General features: G+C 46.6%; 1 protein-coding gene across 1 annotated transcript; it reads left to right on the top strand.

The window, feature by feature from the left end:
* Positions 1-530: 530 nt before the first annotated feature.
* LOC127032813 (claw keratin-like) lies at positions 531-6,234 on the top strand. The gene is made up of 3 exons (XM_050920428.1): positions 531-553; positions 2,246-2,252; positions 5,709-6,234. Exons 1-3 carry the CDS (start codon positions 531-533, stop codon positions 6,195-6,197), a joined length of 519 nt encoding a protein of 172 aa, XP_050776385.1. The 3' UTR covers positions 6,198-6,234.
* The last annotated feature ends 19,497 nt before the right edge of the window (positions 6,235-25,731 follow it).

The following is a 25,731-nucleotide window of genomic DNA, read 5'->3' as shown; positions in this document are numbered from 1 at the left end:
TCTGATTTTAAGGAACCACTTCAAGCTCTTTGAAGTTGACTTCACTGTGCTGATTTACACCAAGAGAGCACCTTCATTTTCCAGTAAAAATCTTTTGAAAAATACCAAATGCAGAACTCTATTTGAATGAAATGGAAACAGCCCTGAATTGGGTGGCTTTTGTCATACTAGAGACCTCGGCCTCTATTTTTTTAGAATGACTCTGTTGCTCAATGGAGAGGTGTCTAGTCCCCACTATAATGTATTAATATTCAGAAGAACTTCCAGCCTTAGCATCCTTACCCTGCCTGTTTGATATGGCTAGAAAAAGAGGCACGTTGAGGTGAAGGTCACATGCGGGTCAGTTGCAGAAACAGAAATACAACCCAATATTTCTGACACATCCTGCCAAAGGCTGAGCTCAAGGTGCTTGGGGCAGGAAGTCGCAGGGGGCGCTCTGATTTATGGGCCAGCTACAGTCCTGCCATGATTCTAGTGACGTCATTGATGCTTCAGTGGGATATTCGGAAGCCTTGAACGGGAACCGTCCAATGCAGTTCAGGAGCAGTGGTGAGTATGGGGATGAGTAATGACTATGACTGGATTTATTGGTGACTGAAAGTTTTCTGTCAAAGAAGAGTCTTACAGAATTCTGTAGGTTGGTCAGTCTTGCAATTAATCGCGTCTAATCCCACAGCAATGTGACTGCAGTTGAAGTTCTCCTTATCTCTATCTGCCTCTTTCCCTCCATCATAGAGGAGACAGACAGCACCTCTGGCTCAGCCCATGCCCAGAGGTCCCGAGGAGTCTGCACGGTGCAGGGGCATACTCCTGCTGGTGGCACCAGCACAAGCATCAAGGCGGCACATCTCACGGCCCTTGGTAGCAGCTATTTCTCAGTAACAGCTGGATGCTGCAGGGAGCCGCTACTGCTTTGCTCCCCCTCCCACCCCGATCTCTGTCCATCATTTCTAGGCCGTCATGGCTGCAAAAAGTTTCCCTAGTGACCTCATCTGAGTAATGCTGGATTAAATGAAGATATGAACTTCACAAATGCACGTTAGGCTTTCTGATGGCATACCAACACTCAGTGATGATTCCTCGCCTCAGATTTTGGGACTATTTGATTTTCATTCAAAAAAGTTTTATATTTCCATTTCTTAACAAAGAGTCCCTTGTAATGCTCAAGGGGCAGATGCTGAGCCACTGGACATTAGTAGAACTCCATAGACTTCATTGACTTCCGTGTCTTAAAACTGAGCTAAGGCATTTTATGCTGCTCGCGTTAGAACCAATCCAGCTGAAGGTGTACTTTCCACTTGAAAAATTCATTCTCATAATGGCTGAAAAGCTTTCTGTCAGAGAAGAATCTTACAGAATTCTGTAGGTTGGGAAGTCTCGCAATTAATGGGGTCTAATCCCACAGCAATGTGACCCTTGAAGAAGTTCTCCTTATCTCTATCTGTCTTGTGCTTCTTTCCAGTGCTCTTGGCCACTCCTCAATAGAAATGCAGTAGCTGATGTTTTCCATTGCTTTCCCTGGCTCAGCATCTACCCTTAAACTTTGAATATGGGAATGACATCTGAGAACTTGAAGTCAATCTAATAATCTTCAGTGTTGGAACATCTAATGCCAGTAAAAAGTAATTATGGCTATAATAAATACAGCTCTTTCACCATATAACACTTAATGAATGTTTGTAAAGTGCTTTGAAATGCTAAGATCAGAGGAAGCCTCAGACCATGCACCATGAGAATTACAAATCTACTACTGGAGGTCAACAGAGACACACTCAGTTGGAGGTCAGACTGGAGTGACTGGCAGAGTCAGAAAAAAACCCAAATGGCTTGGACTGCTCATGCTGATACTACTCTCTATTTCCTGAACCTGTCTGGACACGTAATTCCTGTGGAGAGTATTATCCTCATGTTTAAGAAAACATAATGAAAGTGGATCACAACATGAGCTATTTTTTGTAATTATTGATACTTAGATCCAAAAACACAAACATTTTTTAACAGGACATGTTACAAACCTTGTCTTGTAAAACAGCATAACAGGGATTAACCTTGAGCTCAGCCTTCGGTAGGATGCGTCAGAAGTATTGGGTTGTATTTCTGTTTCTGCAACTGACCTATATGTGACATTCACCTCAACAAGCCTCTTTTTCTAGGCCTATCAAACAGGGAGGGTAAGGATGCTAAGGCTGGAAATTCTTCAGAATATTTATACATTGTTGTGGGGATTAGACACTTCTGCATTGAGTAACAGAGTCATTCTAAAAAAAATAGAGGCCAAAGTCTTTAGTATCACAAAAGCCACACAATTTGGGGCTGCTTCAGTTTCATTCAAATAGAGTTCTGCATTTGGTATTTTTCAAAAGACTTTTATTGGAAAATGGTGCTCACTAGGTATAAATCAGCACGGTTAAGTCAACTTCAAAGAGCTTCAAGTGGTTCCTTAAAATCAAAGGAAGATACTTCTTCCTTGCACATGGGACCCTCTCTTGAGGACACAGTTTACACTTTAAACAAAACTGCTGTCCTTCACTCTCCGCCATCCCTGGACTTGACTCATGAGCAAATCTGCTGGAGGAAGCTCTTTGAGACAACATTGGTGACCCAACTGGAGGTCCAGTGTTAAGCCAAGATGTACTCACCACAGGGTGAAATTCACCCCTGCACAGAGGATCATTGCAAAGGCCTATGCTCCATTCAAGTCCCTCATGAGACCTAGTTATAAGTTCAATGTGTAACAAAAGTTGTCTATAGGCATCGTACCATCTCCTGTGTCAAAGGGTGAGTTTCAGATATAAAGGTCTGACAGGAAATACACTGGAGGCAAGGAATGATTCCCATTAACTTCAAAGGGAAATGGATCTGACCCACTGGTGATGGAGCTGGTAAGAATGCAGAAAAGTGGCTCCCTCCTTCCTAGCAGGTTTACAATGAACTGCCTAATTCCCCTAAGCACGACCAGTATGAATTGAAAGGACCAACCTGGATTCCTTTCATCAGGGCTTGTTGTGCTACTGACGCCACTCAGAAGCACCTTGACATTTATTCTCATTGTAGCTCTAATAAAGTCAGTGGAATGACAAAAGGAATGCAGTTGTCCCATACAATTTTAAGATGAAAGAAAGATGAAGCGTGCAACCTGCACTTCACGCCCTCTGAGGCTGCCATTAGCCCAATCATTGCAACCCCTGAGAAAAACATCTCCACCTAAAGGAGGATGTAGCAAGACAATCAGGCTTGTTTGGTAACTAATGAGAACTTCCTCCACAAATGACATCACAGATGCTCCAGGCAGTCCTAGACTGAATAAAAGCACACAAGAATCAGCACTCTTCTAAACACTTCTTCAGACTTCGTCTCCTCGGTCAATTAGGTAAGTCCATTTGGAATCAATTTCTTTCTAACCCCAGAGATGTGGCGGTAGGGTCCATTTCTATTTAGGACTGAATCTTGCACTTACTGGCTGTGATTTTTATGAGGGATCAGGGTTCTCTTCCATAATTGTCTTGTGCAGTTAATCAGTAGCAGGTGTTACAGGATTCTCGATTTGAAGCTGCTCGGGGAATTTAGGAGCAGCATATTCCATTGGGAAACATAATTCCAAATAACTGGAAATAGAATTAGGACGTTTAAATCTTCTCAGTTACTTTAGGAAGTCCCTTAGCCATTTTTCATTTGGTTGGATAAGGAAGGAACTTGTTCAGGACAGTCCAGGAAGGGCCTATTTAGTGATTTTCTCCTTCATGCTGATGCTGCTGTTACTCCTCACTATTGGAGACAGGAGGATGCATGAAGCTGACGAGTGGTATGATCCAATTCAACAATTCCTATGTTCTTCTGAGCAGAAATACCCATTGAGGGTGCTTCTCCTCGGATGGTGTAATTTAGTGTCGCTCCGTGGAAGCCAGAGGACCTGAAGCCATTTTACCCCAGCAGAGGAGCTTGTCCTTAGTGATTTCTTTGCAGAAAAGCTAAGTCTCTGTTTCTCTATTAGCAATTATTCATGACTCCCACAGTTTGAGAGGAGTAGCCGTGTTAATCTGTATCAGCAAAAACAACGAGAAGTCCTTCTGGTACCTTAGAGACTAACAAATTGATTTGGGCATCAGCTTCTTTGGGCTAAAACCCACTTCATCAGATGCATATAGTGGAAAAAACAGAGACAGGTATCTTTTCATGTGCTTTTATACCTGCCTCTGTGTTTTTCACTCCATGCATCTGATGAAGTGGGTTGTAGCCCACAAAAGCTTATGCCCAAGCCAATTTCTTAGACTCTCAGGTGCCACAAGGACTCCTCGTTGTTTTTCCCAAGGTTTGGAAACTCAAAGAACAACGCCGGGAATCCAGACTCAACTGGTTTGCATGCAGAGGTGAAATCCTCAAACGAAAGGATGCAATTACCATGATCCCGATCAGGTTCTCTTTGAGAAATGTCCAAAATGGACACAGAATCCCTGGTGTCCAGTGTAGAAATCGTGACCCTTATTCCAGTCGATGTTTTTTTATACAAAGTCCTTGAGAGGGGCTCAAAGGGTCCTGTTGGGAGGGAAGTTTAGTGCAAGTGGGCAAGAGGCATAGAAAGAGGATACAGGAAGAAATACATAGCCACGGACATAGGGACTAAGGCCACTTCTCCTCTCTCTCTCGGGCCCCTATTGGCTGCAATAGTAACCAAGCTTTCAAGCCTTTCTTCCACCGGCACTTATGAACATAAGAACGGCTGTACCGGGTCAGACCAAAGGTCCATCTAGCCCAGTATCCTGTCTACCGACAGTGGCAAATGCCAGGTGCCCCGGAGGGAGTGAACCTAACAGGCAAGGATCAAGTGATCTCTCTCCGGCCATCCATCTCCACCCTCTGACAAACAGAGGCTAGGGACACCATTCCTTACCCATCCTGGCTAATAGCCATTAATGGATTTAACCTCCATGAATTGATCCAGTTCTCTTTTAAACGTCGGTATAGTCCAGCCTTCACAACCTCCTCTGGCAAGGAGTTCCACAAGTTGACGTGCATTGCATGAAGAAGAACTTCCTTTCATTTGTTTTAAACCTGCTGCCCATTAATTTCATTTGGTGATCCCTAGTTTTTGTATTATGAAAATAAGTAAATAACTTTTCCTTATCCACTTTCCCCACACCACTCATGATTTTATACACGTATCAGAGGGGTAGCCGTGTTAGTCTGGATCTGTAAAAGCAGCAAAGAATCCTGTGGCACCTTATAGACTAACAGACGTTTTGGAGCATGAGCTTTCGTGGGTGAATACCCACTTCTTCAGATGCATGAGCTCATGCATCTGAAGAAGTGGGTATTCACCCACGAAAGCTCATGCTCCAAAACATCTGTTAGTTTATAAGGCGCCACAGGATTCTTTGCTGATTTTATACACCTCTATCATATCCCCCCTTAGTCTCCTCTGTTCCAAACTGAAGAGTCCTAGCCTCTTTAATCTCTCCTTATGTGGGACCCTTTCCAAACCCCTTATCATTTTAGTTGCCCTTTACTGAACCTTTTCTAATGCCACTATATCTTTTCTCAGATGAGGAGACCACATCTGTACGTAGTATTCGAGATGTGGGCATACCATTGATTTCTTTAAGAGCAATAACATCTTCTCCTTCTTATTCTCTATCCCCTTTTTAATGATTCCTAACATCCTCTTTGCACTTGTACAGTCTTTTGACTCTAGTCCCTGTTGTGCGTTTCAGGTTTACCTCCATCCCAGAAAGATGATTTCATCCAGCCTGTGCTATCCAGAATGCGGGGTGGCCCGGCCCTGGCCGGTCACTGGTGCCGCCAACCAGCCATGCGTTAGGCAGTGCCCTGACTCCAGAGTGGTGATCCAGCCCTCACCGGTTGTTGTGACCCTTCCAGGACCAATTCTCAGCAGTTACCCTCAACACAGTGCAGTGGGAACTGAAGGAGCACCTGTGGTCGGACCCGGTTACGGAGGCTCATTTGGTTGGGGGGGCTATGGAGGCCTTTACGGAGGATCGTACGGTTTAGGCGGATATGGTGGTTACGGAGGATCGTACGGTTTAGGCGGATATGGTGGTTACGGCAGCCGTTATGGTTATGGGGGATTAGGCTGTTATGGGGGACTAGGTGGTTACCTGGGTGGTTATGGTTATGGGGGACTAGGTGGTTCTGGGGTATCTTGCCATAGGTACCTCAGTGGAAGCTGTGGGCCATGCTAATGCCAGCAGCAACATCCGTGGAAGAAGGAAGGAATTGAACAGCCAGATACATCTTCAACCCTGAGCTTTTGGGCATGGCTTTCAGAAGTGCTGGGCAAACAGGGCTCCAGCTGAACTCAGTGGAGCTGTGTGTGCTCAGCACCTTGGGCTCACAGCCGTGCTGCATTTCTAATCTTACGCTTTAGGACTCTTTCTGCCAAGGCTTTCCCACCCGTGTGCTGATTCTCGCTTTCACATGTGGACTCATTCTGAATTACACTTTGGCTTTTTACACCAACCCTGCCTGGTGAAGGCAACGGGGGCATAGAGATAGGCATGATTTTCGTTTACTGTCATTTTAAGTCCCTTGAGAGTGAGAAAAAAAGACCTTCCTGTCAAGGAGAATTAGGTCCTATATGTTCTAACCTTTCCATCACTATGTACCTCTACTGACTTGCTTTGACCTTTGCTGCGGCAGACGTCTGATGGAGAAGCTGCGTAGTCTCTGGTTCTCTTTGGCTTTGTCTCATTTCCCACCGACTGGGGTAAAGCAATACACTTAAAAGGGTTATAAAAGGGACTTGTTTGTCAATCTCTGCAGCTGCACCAACACAAAGAGAACATTGGGTCTGAACTACATCCCACTGAGACCTGTGATCGGTCGTGGATCTCCTTGAAACACTTGATATACATTCTTTCTGCTCTGTAGTATTTCTTCCTGTAACTGTGTACTGCCGATTTCATTTGCATTAAAAATTCTGCTGCATCATAATATCAGTCTTTTAGTTCTCTTTGTTCCTCCCTACTTGTTTAAAAATCGTATCAGATGAAATTCATCCTTGTGCAGAAGGCAGCACGAGATACTTCTCAAGCTGCACCTTTTCTAAGCAATGGAGTGAGAGGAACCATTGAAGTGGTTCATAGCGTTATGAGGGCTGTGTGTACAATGGCGGAGTTCCTCTTTGCATTCCCTGTTTTAGCAAAGAGTCTTTTCCTGCAGAGACCAGACACATGTGGGGTCAGCGTGCACAGAGCCAGAGGTGCTGTCTGTCTTGTCTGTGGAGTCAGTTGTAGTATTCGATGGATGGGGCTCTCTCATGCTCAGCTCCTCGTACCCATCTGGCCAGGCCACGGGGAGCCTGGGACTCCACTGGCAGCCGGTGCATTCCCAACCTACCTTCTCTAGGGTGGGCTCGCTCTGAAGTGAAGTGGTGCAGTAGGTAGGGGGAGAGAGAGACGGGATTTTCAAAAGGAAACCAAAAAAATTGTTCAGAGAGACTTTGAATTCTAATGCACAATTTGACGGCATCTAATCCCAGGAAAAAAATCTACTATGAAAATAATACAGCTCTGTGCAGCCACAAAACTTTAGGGAGACTTTAATCAAAGTCCTTTGATTTCAGGAAGCCTCTGATCATAGAGCATAGTATCACTATTAGGTCTGGTTTATGTGGAGGTGAACAAGCCCATTGAGGGAAAGGTCACACAGGAAGCAAGTGGGACAGTCAGCAATAAAACCAGTCACGGTGATTACTCACCCTGTGCTCACCACTGCTCCTGATCTCCATTGGACAGTTCCCATTCAAGGCTCCCAAATATTCAACTGCTGCGTCAGTGAATCAGGAGAATGATCGCAGGAATGTAGCTGGCCCAGAAAGTTTTCAGAGGAAAGAGAGCTGCAGGGTGTAATGTGCTCCTCACCCCATGTGCAGTTAGAATCATAGAGTTATAGAATATGATGGTTGGAAGAGACCTCAGGAGCTCCTCTAATTAGGAACAAACTAATCATCAAAAACACAGAGGAAAAAAATTCCATGAATAGGCGGAGTTGTCAAAGTTTGGTTTGTAACTGATTGGGCCTTCAGGAACAAATGGCCTCTCAAGTCCTCCAGCAGCCTAAAAAACTCTCTAAAAATGTATCAGAGGGGTAGCCGTGTTAGTCTGGATCTGTAAAAGGGAACAGAGAGTCCTGGGGCACTTTAAAGACTAAGTGAGGTATTGGAGCATAAGCTTTTGTGGGTGAATACTTACACGTCAGATGCATCTGACAAAGTGGATATTCACCCATGAAAGCTTGTGCTCCAAGATATCAGTTAGTCTTTAAGGTGCCACAGGACTCTGTTACTGTCTAAAAAGAGATGGTTACTCACCTTTGTAACTGTTGTTCTCTAGAGGTGCTGCTCATATCCATTCCAATTAGGAGTGTGCGCGCCATGTGCATGATCGTCGGAAGATTTTTACCCTAGCAGGACTCGGTGGGTAGGCTGAGGCGCCCCCTGGAGTGGCGCCCTTATGGCACCGGATAGATGCCCCTGCCAACCCGGTGCCCACTCAGTTCCTTCTTGCCGACCACTCCGACCGTGGGGAAGGAGGGCGGGTTTGGAATGGATATGAGCAACACATCTCGAAGAACAACAGTTACAAAGGTGAGTAACCATCTTTTCTTTTTCAAGTGCTTGCTCATAGCGTTTTCAATTAGGTGACTCCCAAGCCTTGCCTAGGCAGTGGGGTCGGAGAAAGATGTCGTGGAGCGCAGGACCACTGAACCAAATACAGCATAAACCCTGGACTGCTGCGCTATCACATAGTAGGAAGGGAAGGTATGGACTGAAGAGCAAGCTGCCACCCTACAGATCTCCTATAAAGGCACATGAGCCAGGAAAGTGCAGGACAAAGCTTGAGGCCAAGTTGAATGGGCAGTAACGTGCGTAGTTGGGGCGCCAGTCAAGTCATAGCGTGCCCGGATACATGATGTAATCCAGGATGAGATAAGCTGCGTGAAGACTGGGAGGCCCTTCATCCTGTCTGCCACCACCACAAACAGCTGGGTTGTCTTTCTGAAAGGTTTAGTTCGCTCGATGTAAAAGGCGAGGGCCCTTCGAACATCTGGGGAGTGCAGCTGTTGTTCCCGTCGAGAAGCGTGCGGCTTCGGATAGAATACCGGAGGGAAGATGTCTTGACATGGAAGGCAGACACCATGTTAGGAAGGAAAGCGAGGTGTGGTTGCAGCTGTACCTTGTCCTTATGAAACACCGTATACGGTGAGTCTGAAGTGAGGGCTCGATGCTCGACACAGGTCTAGCCGAGGTAATAGTAACAAGGAAAGCTATTTTCCAGGAAAGGTAGAGAAGCAAGCAGGTGGTCATTGGCTTGAACGCAGCACCCGTGAGTTTGGATAGGACCAGATTGAGGTCCCACGTAGGGGCCGGATGCTGAACGTGCGCGTACAGATGTTCTAATCCCTTGAGGAACCTGCTGACCATAGGATTGGAGAAGACCAAGCGCCCATTTTCGCCCGGGTGGAAGGCCAAAATCGCTGCTAGGTGTACTCTGATGGATGAAACTGCTAGACTCTGCTATTGCAAGGACAAGAGATAGTCTAAGATGGTAGGTACTGACGCCTCCAGAGGGACAGTATTGCTCAGAGCGCACCAGCAGGAGAAGCACTTCCATTTGGCCAGATACGTGGTCCTAGTAGAGGGCTTTCTGCTCCCCAAGAGAACGTGCTGCACTGAGCAGGAGCAACGGAGCTCAGACTGAGTTAGCCATGCAGCATCCATGGTGTGAGATGGAGGGATTGTAGGTCTGGACGACACAGTTGGCCGTGCTCCTGGGTGATCAGGTCCAGCCACAGCGGAAGAGGAATTGGTGTGGTCACCGACAGGTTGAGGAGTGTGGTGTACCAATGCTGCCTGGGCCACGCCGGGGCAATTAGTATCAAGCTGTCCTTGTCCTTTCACAATTTGAGAAGGACCTTGGGGACTAATGGGAATGGAGGAATGGTGTAACACAGATGATCCTTCTATGGTATCAGGAAGGCGTCCAACAGAGAGCGCTGGGAGCGCCCCTGGAGACAGCAGGACACCTGGCACTTCCGATTCTCGCGAGAGGCGAAGAAGTCAACATAGGGAAATCCCCGCTCCTGGAAAACAGAATGGATAACATCCTGGCAAATCGACCACTCATGAACCAAAAGGATCTCCTGAGGCTATCTGCCAAGGTGTTGTGGACGCCTGGGAGAAACGACGCCACCAAGTGGATTGAGTGAGATATGCAGAACTCCCACAATTTGTTGGCCTCCTGACAGAGGGAAGATGATTGCGCTCCCCCTTGCTTGTTGGTGTAAAACAAGGCGTTGTGTTGTCCATGAGGACTGCGACACCACGACCCTGAAGGTGCTTGCAGAAAACCTGACATGCCAGGTGAACTGAGTTCACTTCCTGTACGTTGATGTGTAGGGTTATCTCTCGTGAGGACCAAAGGCCTTGTGTATGAAGGCTCTTCAGGTGAGCGCACCAGCTCAGATTTGACGCCTCCGTGGTCAGGACCAGGGACGGCTGTGGTGCATGGAATGGCATTCCCCAGCATACTAAGCTGGAGTTCAGCCACCAAGCCAGGGACAATAAGACCTTCGGCAATACGGTCAGCACTGTATCCAAATCGTGCCACCCTGGATGGTAGACGGATTCGAGCCAGGCCTGGGGAGGACAGAAGAGCAGTCAGGCATATTTGCTCACAAAGGTGCACAACGTCATATGGCCCAGAAGACTGAAACACGTGCGAGCTGTGGAGGTCGGGGAGCTCTGGAGGCTGAGGAGAATGGCCGCCATGGCCTGGAAGCGGTCTTGTGGAAGGCATGCATGAGGGAGATTTGAATCCAGGACAGCTCCATTGAAATCTATTCTTTGGGTCGGCTGCAAAGTGGACTTTTTGGCATTGAGCAGCAGGCCCAGGTGTCCAAACTGGCTCATGGTGAACCAACAGGAGATTGCACCGGTAGCGCACAGGAAACACATTCTTTCTGCTCTGTAGTATTTCTTCCTGTAACTGTGTACTGCCAATTTCATTTGCATTAAAATCTCTGCTTCAGCATAATATTGGTCTTCTGGTTCTCTTTGTTCCTCCTTACTTCTTTAAAAATCGCGCTGAATGAAATTCATCCCTGTATAGGTGGCAGCAGCAGGTACTTCTCAAGTTGCACCTTTTCAACGCCCTGGCGTGGTAGGAGCCACTGAAGTGGTCCACCGTCAGAGTGTTTGTGATTCTTTGGAGAATAGTGATCTGGATTTTGGGAAGGAAAAAACAAGTGTGCACCAAATGGCTTGATCAATGCAAGGTTAACTCAAGCCGCAACTCCTTGAATAGCAGAGCAACATTCAGGACAGGATGACTTTGCTTTTAGAGTGCTTTGAAAGTTTGGCTCTTCATGAGAAAAGTCTTCTCAACCTGAAATACACATACCACCCTTCCTATTTAATGGAGCCTGCCTTCCCCAGTCTTTGAGTATTTCATCGGGAATTATTCATACAGACCAATGCTGGGAAAACTTTGCTAACCTGGACATTAGTGATGGGTACTTTATAAGACAGAAAATATCATATTGCCTCTAGAGAAATCCATGACCATGCCCACATCTTGAATACTGCATGCAGATGTAGTCGCCCCATCTCAACAAAGCAGTAGGAGTATGGAACAGCTTTCCTATGAGGAACAGCAGATAAAAATATTACATGTCCCACCACATATTTCCTTAACATTTTGGGGGGTTCCCATTCCCAGAAGATGAACCTACTCCACCAATCAGTGTTTTGATCTGATTACACAAAAGGAAATATGTATCCAGACCAGCCTACCTTGTTCCGGACATGATAAAATAGTCAGGTGGTGAGGGGAGATTTAGCCATCTGGTTCTGGGTTTGGTTTATGAGCAATCCAACTCTAGTCTTCTATATCAGACTATGCCTGCGGAAGAACATAGGCATTGCTACAGAAGACCAGGCCTCTCTCCCACAGTGGGCAGGCCTAGAGGCTTCACAGGGAGGTGCAAGAAACCCATTAGAACACAGGTATGGGATCACCTGACCATCTAATAACTTTTTCACTAATTCTATCATTCCTCTCATTTCATGGAGCTTCCTTTTCCCAAACCTGCTTAGAATTACATGCTCCATGGTTTCAATTAAGGTACCAATGGCCCCATTGCCATCCACCCCTAACTCTGCATTCCCCCACCACCATATGCACCGCTGTGAGCATATAATCTCTCACATATGGGCCCTCGTAACCATAAGCCCCTCCTAACTGTGTGAGCCCCTATAACTGTATAATCTCCCATAACCAGGGAGATGAGAGAAAGAGCTGAGAATGGCTCCTGGGAAGGACATGACAGCCGGTGGTGGTTGGATCAGCTAGGTCTTTTGAATCCTTGTTAATCTCTTTGGCCTAAAGTATACCTTAGTACGTCACTTACTGATGACTAAACAAAAGTGGGGTTTTTTTTAATCAAAAGCAAACACTAAGCACCAGGCCCGGCTCTACCATTTTTGCTGTCCCATGTTATCTGTGTGACTGTACAAGTATGCGAATGTTCTGCTATCTGGTGTCCAGTACCTTTCAGCTATGTCTCTCTCTGCAGCATCAGCCCTTTCCTTGGCAGCTTGTGTGAGCAGAGCCTGCCTCTGACTCACAGCTTCACTTTGCTTTCTCTTAGCAAAGTCTTGACCATTACTTTAGTTCAGGCCTCAGGCCTCAAACCGGGCCTCTGATACCAAGGTTTCTATCTCAGGGTCTCCTCTTTCTAGAGCTGCATTTGGGGCCATGCCCCAAACTGAGCAACAGGGCCTTAGAAGGTGGCCAGGGAAGCCAGGAGCAAACAGTCTCTCTCTGTTTGCAGAGGGAGAAGGGCCTGTCTGCAAGAAGTCAGAGACAAAGTACCTGAGTGAAGCAGGGCTGAGGAGCTGGGGAGCTCTAGCCTGGAAAGCTCCAGGCTGCGTCCTAGCAGAGGCCAAGGGGTCCTGGGGGTTGCAGAGGGGAGCCCAGGGTAGGCCAAGGCAGCAGGTCCAGACCCACCCTTGCCAGTGATGAGTGGCTGATACTGCAGTCTGCCCCAGGCCGTGGGGCTAGACAATGACTGGCAGTAGCCGTCTATTGAGGCAAGGTGGGGATAGTGGGTGAGGGTTCCCCGGGGAGGGGAGACCCTAAGACTGGGGGGTTACTGCCAGGGGGCAGCACCCCAGGCAAAAGGGCACCGGGTCCAGGGAGGGACACAGGGGGCAGAGGATAGGAAGATCACTGTCCTGCAGAGGGCGCTCTGGAGCTGGAAAGAGCTAATTCCCCAGGACATCTAGTGAGAGGCGCTGCGGGGGTGAGTCCGCACGTCGACATCGCCCCTTAGCATGTGGCGCTCCAGGGACGTGCTTGCTGCGCTTGTGCCTGGAGCCAGCCCGGCTAAACACCACCTGCTTAGAAAGTCACCAACACTCACTGATGACTAAACAAAAGTGGTGGGTTTGTTTACTCAAAACAAAGCACCACATCCTCCCCTGGTGTAAATCTACATTGTTCCCCGGGCTTCATTAGAGATACACTAATTTAAACGGAAGGAAGATCTGCCCCTAGAATTACTTCAGCACATGAGAGTGTAGCAATTGCCTGGCTGGAAGAGACAAGTGGCCCATCAAATCCAGTATCCTGTCTTACTGAGTATCACTTAGCAGCTGCTTCAGAAGGTAGCAGAAGAACAAGGAAATCATCCTTTATGGAGGATATTTAGACAATTTTGTCTGAAAACCTCAATTAAAAATTAGGGGGAGGGGGGAGATTTTTCACACTTATCGAAGGGATTTGAATGCCAAAGTTCCTACTCACATTATTAGGCTCTAGTGTCCCAACTCCATCTCTTCCTCTGAAAATCCAAGTATTAGCTCCTGTCAAGGTGCCTTCCCCACTCTGAACTTTACGGCACAGACGTGGGGACCCACATGAAAGACATTTAGGGTAGGCCACTTGGAGCCCTACCTTCCCCAGATATCACCCCAAGTCCCTCTACCCCTTTTCCTGGGCAGGCTTGAGAATAATCCCCCAAACTGCTACACCCGCTTGCCTGGGGAGGCTGGAGAATAATCTCCTCACCAATTGCTTCAGGTGAACACAGACCCAAACCCTTGGCTCTTAAAACAATGAAAAATCAATCAGGTTCTTCAAAGAAGAATTTTAATAAAAGAAAAGGTAAAAGAATCACCTCTGTAAAATCGGGACGGTAAGTACTTTACAGAATAACAAAAGACTCAAGAGGACACAGGAGCTCCCCTCTAGGCAAAACCTTAAAGTTACAAAACCCGGCATAAACCTCCCTCTTACACAAAGGAAAGCACAAGCCAAAAGAAAAGTAAACTAACGCATTTCCTTGCTAAATAATGATTGTGTGCTTCCTTGATGTGCCCAACAAGTACAGAGAACAGACAGATAATGCCTCTCCTGTCCCCCGCCCCAAGATTTGAAAGTATCTTGTCCCAATATTGATCCTTTTGGTCAGCTGTCGGCCAGGTTACCTGAGCTTCTTAACCCTTTTCTACAGGTAAAAGAGGAATTAACTCCTTACAGGGGAAAGAGCGATTTTATGCTACCCTTAGCTATATCTTTCTGAGACGCCCCTCCGCCCCCAAATCATAGACAGTGCTGGACAGCCTGCTTCACACCGGCTGTGATTTCTTCCTGGAACTCTAGGAGAAAACAGAATTAACAAGACACATGCACCTTTAGATAGACTACTGATTCGGTAAAAACTAACAATATTTTCCACATTTCAAGGACGATTTGAACCACTGGATGGTGGGAAACTTTCATGGGAGAATGCATCAGCCACTTTGTTAGAAGCTCCCAAAATGTGTTGTATTTCAGAATTAAAATTTTGGAAAGTTAAACTCCACCGAAGAAGTTTTTGGTTTAGTGTCCTTGATGGAGTGAAGCCACTTTAGCACAGCATGGTCGGTTAGTAGTTGGAAACGCCGTCCCCATACATATGGGCGTAGATTTTTCAGCACGTACACAATGGCGTACCATTTCTTTTCACTGACTGACCAGCGGCTTTCCCTCTCAGAGAGTTTCTTGCTGAGAAAGACGACAAGATGGAATTCCTGATCCAGACCTTCCTGCATTAAAACTGCTCCCACACCAAGCTCGGACACATCTGTGATTACTCGGAAAGATTTGTTAAAGTCTGGGTCCCTTAGCACAGGGCCTGACATGGGTGTTGCTTTGAGCTGGTTAAAGGCCTTTTGACACTTTTTAGCCCACTGAACTGCATTTGTCTGTTTCTTTTTGGTTAGGTCTGTCAGGGGGGTGGCGATCTGGCTGTAGTGCGGTACAAATTGCCTGTAATATCTGGCCATGCCTAGGAAGGATTGGACCTGTTTCTTTGACTTTGGGACAGGTGACTTTTGGAGAGCATCCACTTTGGCCTGTAGGGGGTTGATAGTTCCTTGACCCACGTGGTGTCCAAGGTACGTCACTCTGTTTAGGCCTATTTGACACTTTTTAGCCTTAAGAGTTAGTCCTGCCTCCCTTATGCGCTCAAAGACTTTTTGTAGCTGCTCCAGGTGTTCTGCCCATGAATTGTAAAAAATGGCCACATCATCAGGGTGGGCAACTGCAGATATTCCCAATCCCACTAAGAGATCATCTACAAGTTTCTGGAAGGTGACGGGTGCATTTTGCAGCTCGAAAGGGAGCACATTAAATTCATACAGCCCTGCATGTGTGAGGAAGGCTGACCTTTCCTTGGTGGGTTCATCTAGCGGTACTTGCCGGTACCCCTCGGTTAAGTCTAAGGTAGAGATGAACTGGGCACGTGCCAGTTTCTCCAATAGCTCATCTGTGTGTGGCATTGAGTAGTTGTCTGGGCAAGTTGCAGCATTTAGCTTAGGGTAGTCCATGCAAAAGCATATCTCCCCATCTGCTTTGGGAACTAGAACCAATGCAGATGCTCATGAACTGCTAGAGGGGTGGATTATACCCATCTGTAGCATGTCCTGGATCTCCCATTCTGTAGCAGTTTTGGCTTGAGGAGACATCCAGTAAGCTTGGGCTCCAGTTGGGTGAGCCTTAGCTGTGTCAATGGAACGATATGCCCGTTTGGTCCATCCTGCGGCTGCTGAGAACATCGGTGCGAAGCTAGTGCACAGGTCCTTCATCTGCTGTCGCTGCATACGTCCAAGAGTCATGAAGAGGTTCACCTCTTCCACGCCACCATCACTTTTTCCCTTGGAGTAGACACTGTCAGGCCACTCAGTGTCATCTCCTCCCTGAGCTGATTGTCATAAACAGATGGTTAAAGGTTAATGTCTCTTTTACATGTAAAGTGCAGCTCACCAGGGAATTGGTGGGAGGAAGAAGTCAGGAGGAAAATCTCTTTGTGTTAGATTTTCTAAGCCTGACTTTCCATACCCTCTGGGTGAGGGGGGAAGAGAGTTTAGCTCTCTCGGTACTGCTGTTTTCCAGGACTGGAAACAGGGAAGGTGGAGTCCCTCTGTTTAGATTCACGGAGCTTGCTTCTGTATATCTCTCCAGGAACCCAGGGAGGGAACACCTGGAGGGGAGAAGGGGGAAGGGAAATGGTTTATTCCCCTTTGTTGTGAGACTAAAGGAATCTGAGTCTTGGGGTCCCCAAGGGAAGGTTTTGGGGAGACCACAGTGAGCTAGGCGCTGTATAAATCCTTGGAGGGTGGCAGCGTTATCAGGTTCAAGCTGGTAACTAAGCTTGGAGGTTTTCATGCTAACACCCATATTTTGGACGCTAAGGTCCAGATCTGGGAAAAATGTTATGACAAAAGGGTTAACTATTTCAGTAAACCTGGAACACCTGACCAGAGGACTAATCAGGAGACAAGATACTTTCAAATCTCGGTGGAGGGAAGCCTTTGTTTTGTCTTTTTTGTTTGTTTGTCCTTTGTTCTCTCTTGGGATTAAGAGAAGTCAGACATGTAACCAATTTCTCCAATCTTCTGAAACGGCCTCTTCTGTTCAGTTTAGTAAGTACCAGTTAGAAAGGCGGTTTAGTCTTTTGATTGTTTTCTTTATTTGCAAATGTGTATTTTGCTGGAAGGATTTTAACTCTGTGTGTTCTACCTTGTATATTATGTTAGGGGGAGAGGAGTCCCTCTCATCTCTATCAGCTAAAAGACCCTGTAATATTTTCCATCTTGATTTTAAAGAGATAATTTTTACTTTTTTTCTTTCTTTAATTAAAAGCTTTTCCTTTTGAAGAACCTGATTGTTTTTTTATTCTTGTGTGAAACCCTGGGGGACAGGGTCTGGACTCATCAGGGAATTGGTGGGGGAAAGGAGAGTAGGGGGAAGGAAAAGCCTGATTTCTCTCTGTGTTAGGATCACTGTCTCTCTCTCTCAGGGAGAGTCTGGGAGGGGGAGAGAAGGGGAGGGAAAGGTGAATTTCCTCTCTGTTTTTAGATTGAAGGAGTTTGAATCACAGTGATCTCCCAGTGCAACCCAGGGAGGGGAGAATCTGGGAGGAAGAAAAGAGGGGAATGGTTTATTTCCCTTTGTTTTGAAATCCAAGGAGTTTGGGTATTGGGGTCCCCAGGGAAGGATTTGGGGGCCAGAAAGTGTCCCAAAACACCATAGTTTTGGGTGGTTGCAGCTCTATCATTTCTAAGCTAGTAATTAAGCTTAGAGGGGTTTATGCAGGTACCCCATCTTTTGGACGTTAAGGTTCAGAGTGGGGACTCAGCGTCATCTCCTCCCTGAGCTGTAAACTGGAAAACTTTTAATTCTCTGGAATAAAAGAGCTTTAGAGAATTAACATGGTACACCTTAGGCTTTAAGTTTGAAGTGGGGGATGCTATGAGATAGTTAACAGCTCCCAGGTGCTCTTGGACCATGAATGGCCCTTCGCATGACACCTCCATCTTATGGGCCCGGAGCACCTTCAAGACCATGACCTGGTCCCCTACTTTGAAGGAACGCTCTCTGGCATGTTTATCATACCAAGCCTTTTGCTCTTCCTGAGCCTCTTTTAGGTTTTCTTTAGCAAGGGCTAAAGAATTGTGGAGGGTGTTTTGGAGGTCGCTTACAATGTCTAGAATGTTACTTCCTGGAGAAGGCGTAAAGACCTCCCATTGCTGCTTCACCAATCGTAATGGCCCCTTAACTTGGTGGCCATACACAAGTTCAAATGGTGAAAACCCTAAAGTGGGATGTGGAACATCCCTGTAGGCAAAGAGCAACTGCTGCAACACTAGGTCCCAGTCATTGGAGTGCTTATTTATGAATTTACGTATCATAACCCCCAAAGTTCCATTAAAAATCTCCACCAGGCCATTGGTTTGATGGTGGTATGGGGTGGCAACCAAGTGTTTCACCCCATGAGCTTCCCACAGGCTTTTCATGGCCTGTGCCAGGAAATTAGTTCCCTAATCTGTCAGGATATGGGAGGGCCAACCTACCGTGGCAAAATGTCTGTTAATGCCTGGCACACACTTTTAGCCCTGGTGTTGCATAGAGCTACTGCTTCCAGCCATTGGGTGGCAAAATCCATGGAAGTCAGTATACACAGCTTTCCTTTGGGTGACTTTTTCAGGAAAGAACCAAGAATATCCACAGCTACTTGCTGAAATGGAACCTCAATTATGGGGAGTGGCTGGAGAGGGGATTTAACCTGGTCTTGGGGTTTTCCCACTCTTTGGCACACCTCACATGACGTAAGTAGAAATGTTGTTGCCCATTCCTTCCCGTTGGAAGGACTTCTCCAAACGGTCTTTGGTTCTGTTCACCCCAGCAAGGCCACTAGGATGATTGTTGGCTAAGCTCAAGAGCTTTACCCGGTACTTAGTTGGAATTACCAACTATCCACCAGAAAGCGCTCCCTTGTATAAAAGTCCTCTTTCTACAACAAACCTGGATTGGTTAGAAGAGCTGAGATTAGGTGGGTTACTCTGTGCTGCCGTACAAGCTCTGTGGAGGCTGTCATCTCATTCCTGCTCAGCCTGGAACTGTTCCCTTCATGCTGAAGACACCAGTTTCTCATTGAATTGTGGACTCAGGCTTGTGTAGTAAGAAGGGGCCCTGAGATCTAAACCTTGGTATCAGAGGCCCGGTTTGAGGCCTAAGGCCAGAAGTAAGGTAATGGTCAAGACTTAGCTAACAGAAAGCAAAGTGAATCTGTGAGCCAGGCAGGCCTTGCTCACAGAAGCTGCCAAGGAAAGGGCTGATGCTGCAGAAAGAGACATAGCTAAAAGGTACTGGACACCAGATATTAGAACATTCGCATACTTGTACACTCCACACAGATAACAAGGAACAAGCTGACCCATCCCAATGACAGGGACAAAAGGATAATATGCTGGCTAGAGTTCTTTTGTTTGAAGCAACATGTACAAGGTGAAAGGCGGCACCTTACCACGTAGAGGGGTTGAACCTTGCTACATAGAAGGGTTGCACCTCAATACATCAGGAGTGATGTGTAGCTTGTTTGTACCTGTGTATAAGAATGCATCCCTGGGGCTGTGTCTTTGTCCAGCCAAGGGGGCAGTGGAAAGTCCGCAACTGACTGAGCTGAGTCCATTGCCAGGGAGCACATAAGTACTTGCTAGCTGCACCTTTGGGGGTTCTCTCAGTTCAGCTTGGTCCCTCTGGAAGTGTTGCAGGGGATGGGGCTGTTTCCGGTGAATGTGAACCACTCTCCGCTGGCACACTATGCTGTATTTCAGGCTCTTGCTGAGCCTCTTGCATGGGTTTATCTGCTGCTGCCAGTGCAGACTTGCTGGTGCCCTGTGGCATTGGAGTTGTAGACGAGGTTGCAAGTGCTGGATTCAGGGCTGTCAGTGGTTCTGGTTCATTTAAAACATTGCCCAGCTGACAGGTCACTGAGGCGAGGTGGGTTGCTGGAGACGGGTGTGGTGGGACGATAAGGGGTTTGGGCTTTTCCTTGGGATGTAGGTGGGGACTTGGGCTGCTCTCGGTGGTAGGCTTTTGTTTTGGGTTGCCCCTTCTGATAGTCACTCCAACTGCTACTAGTTTTTTTTCTTTTCTGCCACCTCCACCCCTTTGGTTCCAATCTCCCCTGCCTCAAATACAGTTTTGGGCTTCCCATCTATGATATACATTTCTATTTCCTCAGGAACACCCTCTAAGAACTGTTCCATTTGCATTAGGAAAGACAGATCTTCCAGAAATTTAACGCTTCCTCCTAATATACAGGCATCCCAATTTCTTACAATGTGGCAGGCATGCTGGGTAAATGCCACATCTGGCTTCCAGCATATACTTGATGGTAGAAATGCTGTACCCAAGGCAGGCCCTTTGGAAATTTTCTAAGAAGGCTTCTTTATCATAGTCTCCCTTGTAGGTGGGGATCTTTCTGGGATGGGAAGCGGTACCTGGAGAAGGATTGCTAGGGTTGTCTGGTATATTCTGCTTCGCCCTTGCCCTCTCTAACTCCAGTTCATGCTTCTGGGCCTCACTCTGGGCCTTCATAGCTCTCTTGTGGGCAGCTTCTTCCCTGGCCATCTGTCTATCACGTTCTTTTATTCTTTCCTCAGCTTCCAATTTAGCTCATTCTAGTTCCTGTTGGACACTGCCTTTCGCCATCCTAGCTTACGCTGAGAGTTAGAAAGATAAAAAATCTTGCTTGTGAATTCCCTTGCAGAAAGTTAACTACCCTGCCCTCAGGAAGAGGAAAAAAAATCTCCAGCTGCTCACAGCTTAAAAAAAAATCCCTTTGTTATAAGAACCTGACACCTCTGTCTCCAGGCAAAGAGAGAGAAAAGATCTCTAGCTGCTCTCAGCTAAACGAAAACCTTCTTTTTGACTTTGAAGCAGCCAAAAGAAAAAAAATATCCTTTTAAAATCCTACTGGGCATTTGGTTCAAAATGATCCCACCATGTTGCCAAGTGATTTAAACAAACATTCAGGGAGGGCCATTTTGAACTCTACCTTCCCCAAATATCCCCCCAAATCGCTACACTCCCTTTCCTGGGGAGGCTGGAGAATAATATCCTCACCAATTGCTACAGGTGAACACAGACCCAAATCCTTGGATCTGAAGAATAATGAAAAATCAACCAAGTTCTTCAAGGAAGAATTTTAATTAAAGAAAAGGGAAAAGAATTACCTCTGTAAAATCAGGATGGTATGTACTCTACAGAATAACAAAAGACTCAAGAGCACAGAGGATTTCCCCTCTGGGCAAAACCTTAAAGTTACAAAAGCAGGGATAAAAGCCTCCCTCTTAGCACAGGGAAATTACTCTACAGAATAACAAAAGACTCAAGAGCACAGAGGATTTCCCCTCTGGGCAAAACCTTAAAGTTACAAAAACAAGGATAAAAGCCTCCCTCTTAGCACAGGGAAATTCACAAGCTCAAAGAAAAGGTAATCTAACACATATTTTTTCTGCTATTACTTACTATTTCTGCAAGACTAGATGTTTAGTTCAGAAATACATAAGAAGATGTAAATTCCCTGCCTGGTTTCTTAGTTGACTCCCAGAAACACAGACCAGAACCTTCCCCCACAGATTTGAAAGTATCTTCTCCCCTTCCTGGTCCTTTTGGTCAGGTGTCACCCAGGTTATCTGAGCTTCTTAACGTTTTACAGGGTAAAGAGGGAGAGAATTAGATAAAAGTGTTTGAAAACCCCTGAGTCATGAGTGTTTTTAGACCGTTTTTGAGGCTGCTGGAGGACTTGAGAGGCCCTTTGTTCCTGAAGGCCCAATGAGTTACAAACCAAACTTTGACAACTCCTCCTATTCATGGATTTTTTTTCCTCTGTGTTTTTGATGATTAGTTTGTTCCTAACTAGATGAGCTCCTGAGGTTTCTTCCAAGCATCATATTCTCTGACTCTGTGATTCTAACTCCACGTGGGGTGAGGAGCACATTACACCCTGCAGCTCTCTTTCCTCTGCAAACTTTCTGGGCCAGCTACATTCCTGCAATCATTCTCCTGATTTCACTGATGCAGCAGTCGGATATTTGGGAGCCTTGAATGGAAACTGTCAAATGCAGATCAGGAGCAGTGGTGAGCAATCACCGTGACTGGTTTTATTGCTGACTGTCCCACTTGCTTCCTGTGTGACCTTCCCCTCAATGGGCTTGTTCACCTCCACATAAACCAGACTTAATAGTGATACTATGCTCTATGATCAGAGGCTTCCGGAAATCAACGGAAGTAGATAAAAGTCTCCTTCAAGTTGTGTGGCTGCACAGAGCTGTATTGTTTTCATAGTAGATTTTTTCCCCCTGGGATTATATCCCCCCAAATTGTGGATTAAAATTAAAATTCAAAGGCTCTCCAAACAATATTTCTGGTTTACTTTTGAAAATCGCGTCTCTCTGTCCCTACTTGTTGCATCCCTTCAGAACGAGCCCATCCTGGAGAAGGTGGGTTGGGAATGTACTGGCTGCCAGTGGAATCCCAGTTTCCCCATGCTCCGGCCAGATGAGATCGGTGGAGCTGAGCATGGGAGAGCCCCATCCATGGAATGCTACAAATGACTCCACAGACAAGACAGACAGCACCTCTGGTTCTGCGCATGCTGACCCCACATGTGTCTGGTCTCTGCAGGAAAAGACTCTTTGCTAAAACAGGGAATGCAAGGAGGAACTCCACTATTGTACAGACAGCCCTCATAATGCTATGAACCACTTCAATGGCTCCTCTCACTCCATTGCTTAGAAAAGGTGCAGCTTGAGAAGTACCTGGTCCTGCCTTCTATATAAGGATGAATTTCATCCAGCGCGATTTTTAAACAAGCTGGGAGGAACAAAGGGAACCGGAAGACTGATATTATGATGCAGAAGAGTTTTTAATGCAAATGAAATCGGCAGTACACAGTTACAGGAAGAAATACTACAGAGCAGAAAACATTTATATCAGGCCCCTGTTATCTTCACCAGGTGGGGTTGGTGTAAAAAGCCAGAGTGTAATGAGTGCACAGGGGAAAGCGAGAATCAGCTCATGGGTGGGAAAGCCTTGGCAGAAAGAGTCACAAAGCGTCAGATTAGAAATACAGCACGGCTATCAGCCCAAGGTGCTGAGCACACAAAGCTTCAACCCTGATGGAAATGAACAGCAAGATACAGATTCACCCCTGATCTTTTGGGCATGGCTTTCAGAAGTGCTGGGCAAACAGGGCTGCAGCTGAACTCAGTGGGAGCTGTGCTCAGCACCTTGGGCTGACAGCCGTGCTGCATTTCTAATCTTACGCTTTAGGACTCTTTCTGCCGAGGCTTTCCCACCCGTCTGCTGTTTCTCGCTTTCACCTGTGGACTCGATCTGAATTACAGGCAGGCTGTTTACAGTCACTCCGCAGTTTAAGGGAAATAGGAGCCTTAAGATGGGAATCAGCTACATTTATTATTATTTTATATCGCTTGAGAGTGGGAAAAAGAGACCTTGCTGGGAAGGAGAATTAGACCCTGAATGCGCTATCCTTTCCACCAATACGTATCTTTAGCGTCTTGCTTTGACCTTCTCTGTGGCAGATGTTTAACTGAGAAGCTGCCTAGTCCTCTGCTTCTGTTTTGCTTTGTCTCGCTTTTCACCAACTGGGGCAGTAAAAGTAGCTTAACATGGGTGCAGAGGGGACTTGTCAACATCTACAGCTGCAACCACAACAAAAAACATTGTGTGTGAAATAGAACCCATTGAGGTGGGTGATCGATCGCAGCCCTTCTTGAAAAACTGAAAATCTGTTTGATCCGCTCTAATATTTTTCCTGTCCTGTGTACTGCAAATGTCACTTGCATTGAAAACTCTGATGCATCACAATATCTGTTTTCTGGTTCTCCTTGTTCCTCCCTCCTTCTTTAAACATTGCCCTGGACAAAATTCATCCCTGAAGAACCAACAGCATCAGGCACTTCTCAAGATGTGACTTTTTGAAGCACTGGAGTGATAGGAGAATTCAGCCCTTGAAGTAGTTTACAGCATTCTGAGGGGCTTCCACACTGGGGTGCAGTTCCACCTTGCATTACCTGCTCTAACAAAGTGAAGTTAACTCTGGCCCGAACTCCTTGAACGGCAGAGCAACTTTCAGGACAAGATGCCTTTGCTTCTAGAGGGCTTTGAAAGTCTGCCTCTTCACTGGAAAGCTCTTCCCAACGTGCACTACACAAATCCCCCTCCCTGTTCTATGGAGCTTCCCTTCCCCAATATTTGGGGGTTTCAATTCATACAGGCAAATGCTGCGAAAACTGGACTCACCTGACCATTTGTTATGGGTACTTTATCTGGAGCCATCAGATCAAATCAAATCCATTTCCATCACTACTGCTCCTCCAGATGCTAAGGCTGAATGTTTAAACCAGTGTACCTCTGGTATGTCATTTGAGAGCATTTCCAATAATAAACTCTCCAACAGAGGCTCAGCTGAAATATCATTATGGAGTCAGCAGCCCTTTTTTAGAATAATTCTCCTTTATCCAGGACATTCTTCTCTTCTCCTCTGACGGGGCCTCCAGTGACAAGTAGCACGTAGCACCCATCTCGGAAGCAGGCTTTCATGACAACCTAGGGAGAGGTGTAAATTCAACCAGCTCTGCTCCTTGACATCAACTTTGCACTCACTTTGCATTGCTGGAGATGAGCTGACAAGATTTACGGCAATGGGGCAAAATTAGTTCAGCTTCACACGGAGATTCTGGATTTCATTGCACCAGTAAAACTCAGTGACATTAATCTGCTTCTGACTCTTTGCCCACATGTGCTCATCTACTGGCCAGCAGAAACACCCACTCTTTGGTCAAAGTATGTTTCAGACACAACTGCCTGCCTCAGTTCTGCCTTTAAAGAAAAACTACACTACACCAAAGTCACCTGCAGGAGTCATGAAAGAGAATGGAGCAAATAATTAGGGAATCAGTTTGCCACCACCCAAGTGCCAAAGCTCTTTGAGAACTCAGGAAGGTGCATTTGGGAATTCCTTCCTGCTGGGTACCCTCAAGGCCTTTGTGAGAAAGTGGGAATGTTCTTGCTGTGTTATGTGAATGCTGAGTGGAGAGTATTGACCTGGGAAGGTTGCAGGGGAGTTGTGCTGGCACGGTCTGCATTGGGGAAGGGAGGATACCAGAGCCTGTAACCTGAGGACCCAGGAGGTGGGTTGAAGGCCAGGTGCTACCTCTGCCCAGGAAACTGGACAAAGGCTTGCAGGGAATGGGGAGCCGGAGGGAGTCTGAGTGAGAGGTCGAAAGCAGTTTCAGTTTTTGGAAGAGGCTGAGAAATGGAGAAGGTCACCCCAACGGGGCTTGGGCTTCCCAGTGGGGCTGGGGCCCCCAGATGGACCAGACTAAAGAGGGTCCTGTTATCTGTACCGGCAAGGCCTGGTTTGGACCGTGTTCTTGTCATCTTAATAAACCTCTGTTTTACTGGCTGGCTAAGAGTCACATCTGACTGTGAAGTGGGGGTGCAGGACCCTCTGGCTTCCCCAGGACCCCGCCTGGGCAGACTCACTGTGGGAAGCGCATGCTACTTGTTTTGCTGGTGCCTAGAGCTGGCCCTCCATATCTGGGGGATTAGATGAATAGTTTCTAGGTATGATAGTGATGATTTTCATGCCTGGCCCAAGCTTCTCACATCATAACTGTCCCCTGTCTGCCTCTCCCCGAGAACAACAACAGACAGACAAAAGGGGGAGTCTTATTTCAATTTTTAGTAGTTCTAGCCTTCCCATTGTCTCTTCTGGCCAGGTGCCCACTCACTTCTCTTTACCTATGCAGAGCAGTGAGACTTTTTTTACCCTTTATAGGGAGATAAATTAGAG

Source organism: Gopherus flavomarginatus, chromosome 1 (assembly GCF_025201925.1).
Source record: "Gopherus flavomarginatus isolate rGopFla2 chromosome 1, rGopFla2.mat.asm, whole genome shotgun sequence".
Lineage (NCBI taxonomy): Eukaryota > Metazoa > Chordata > Testudines > Testudinidae > Gopherus > Gopherus flavomarginatus.
The sequence above is the reverse complement of the archived record's forward strand: the minus strand, read 5'-3'. Positions and strand labels throughout refer to the sequence as shown.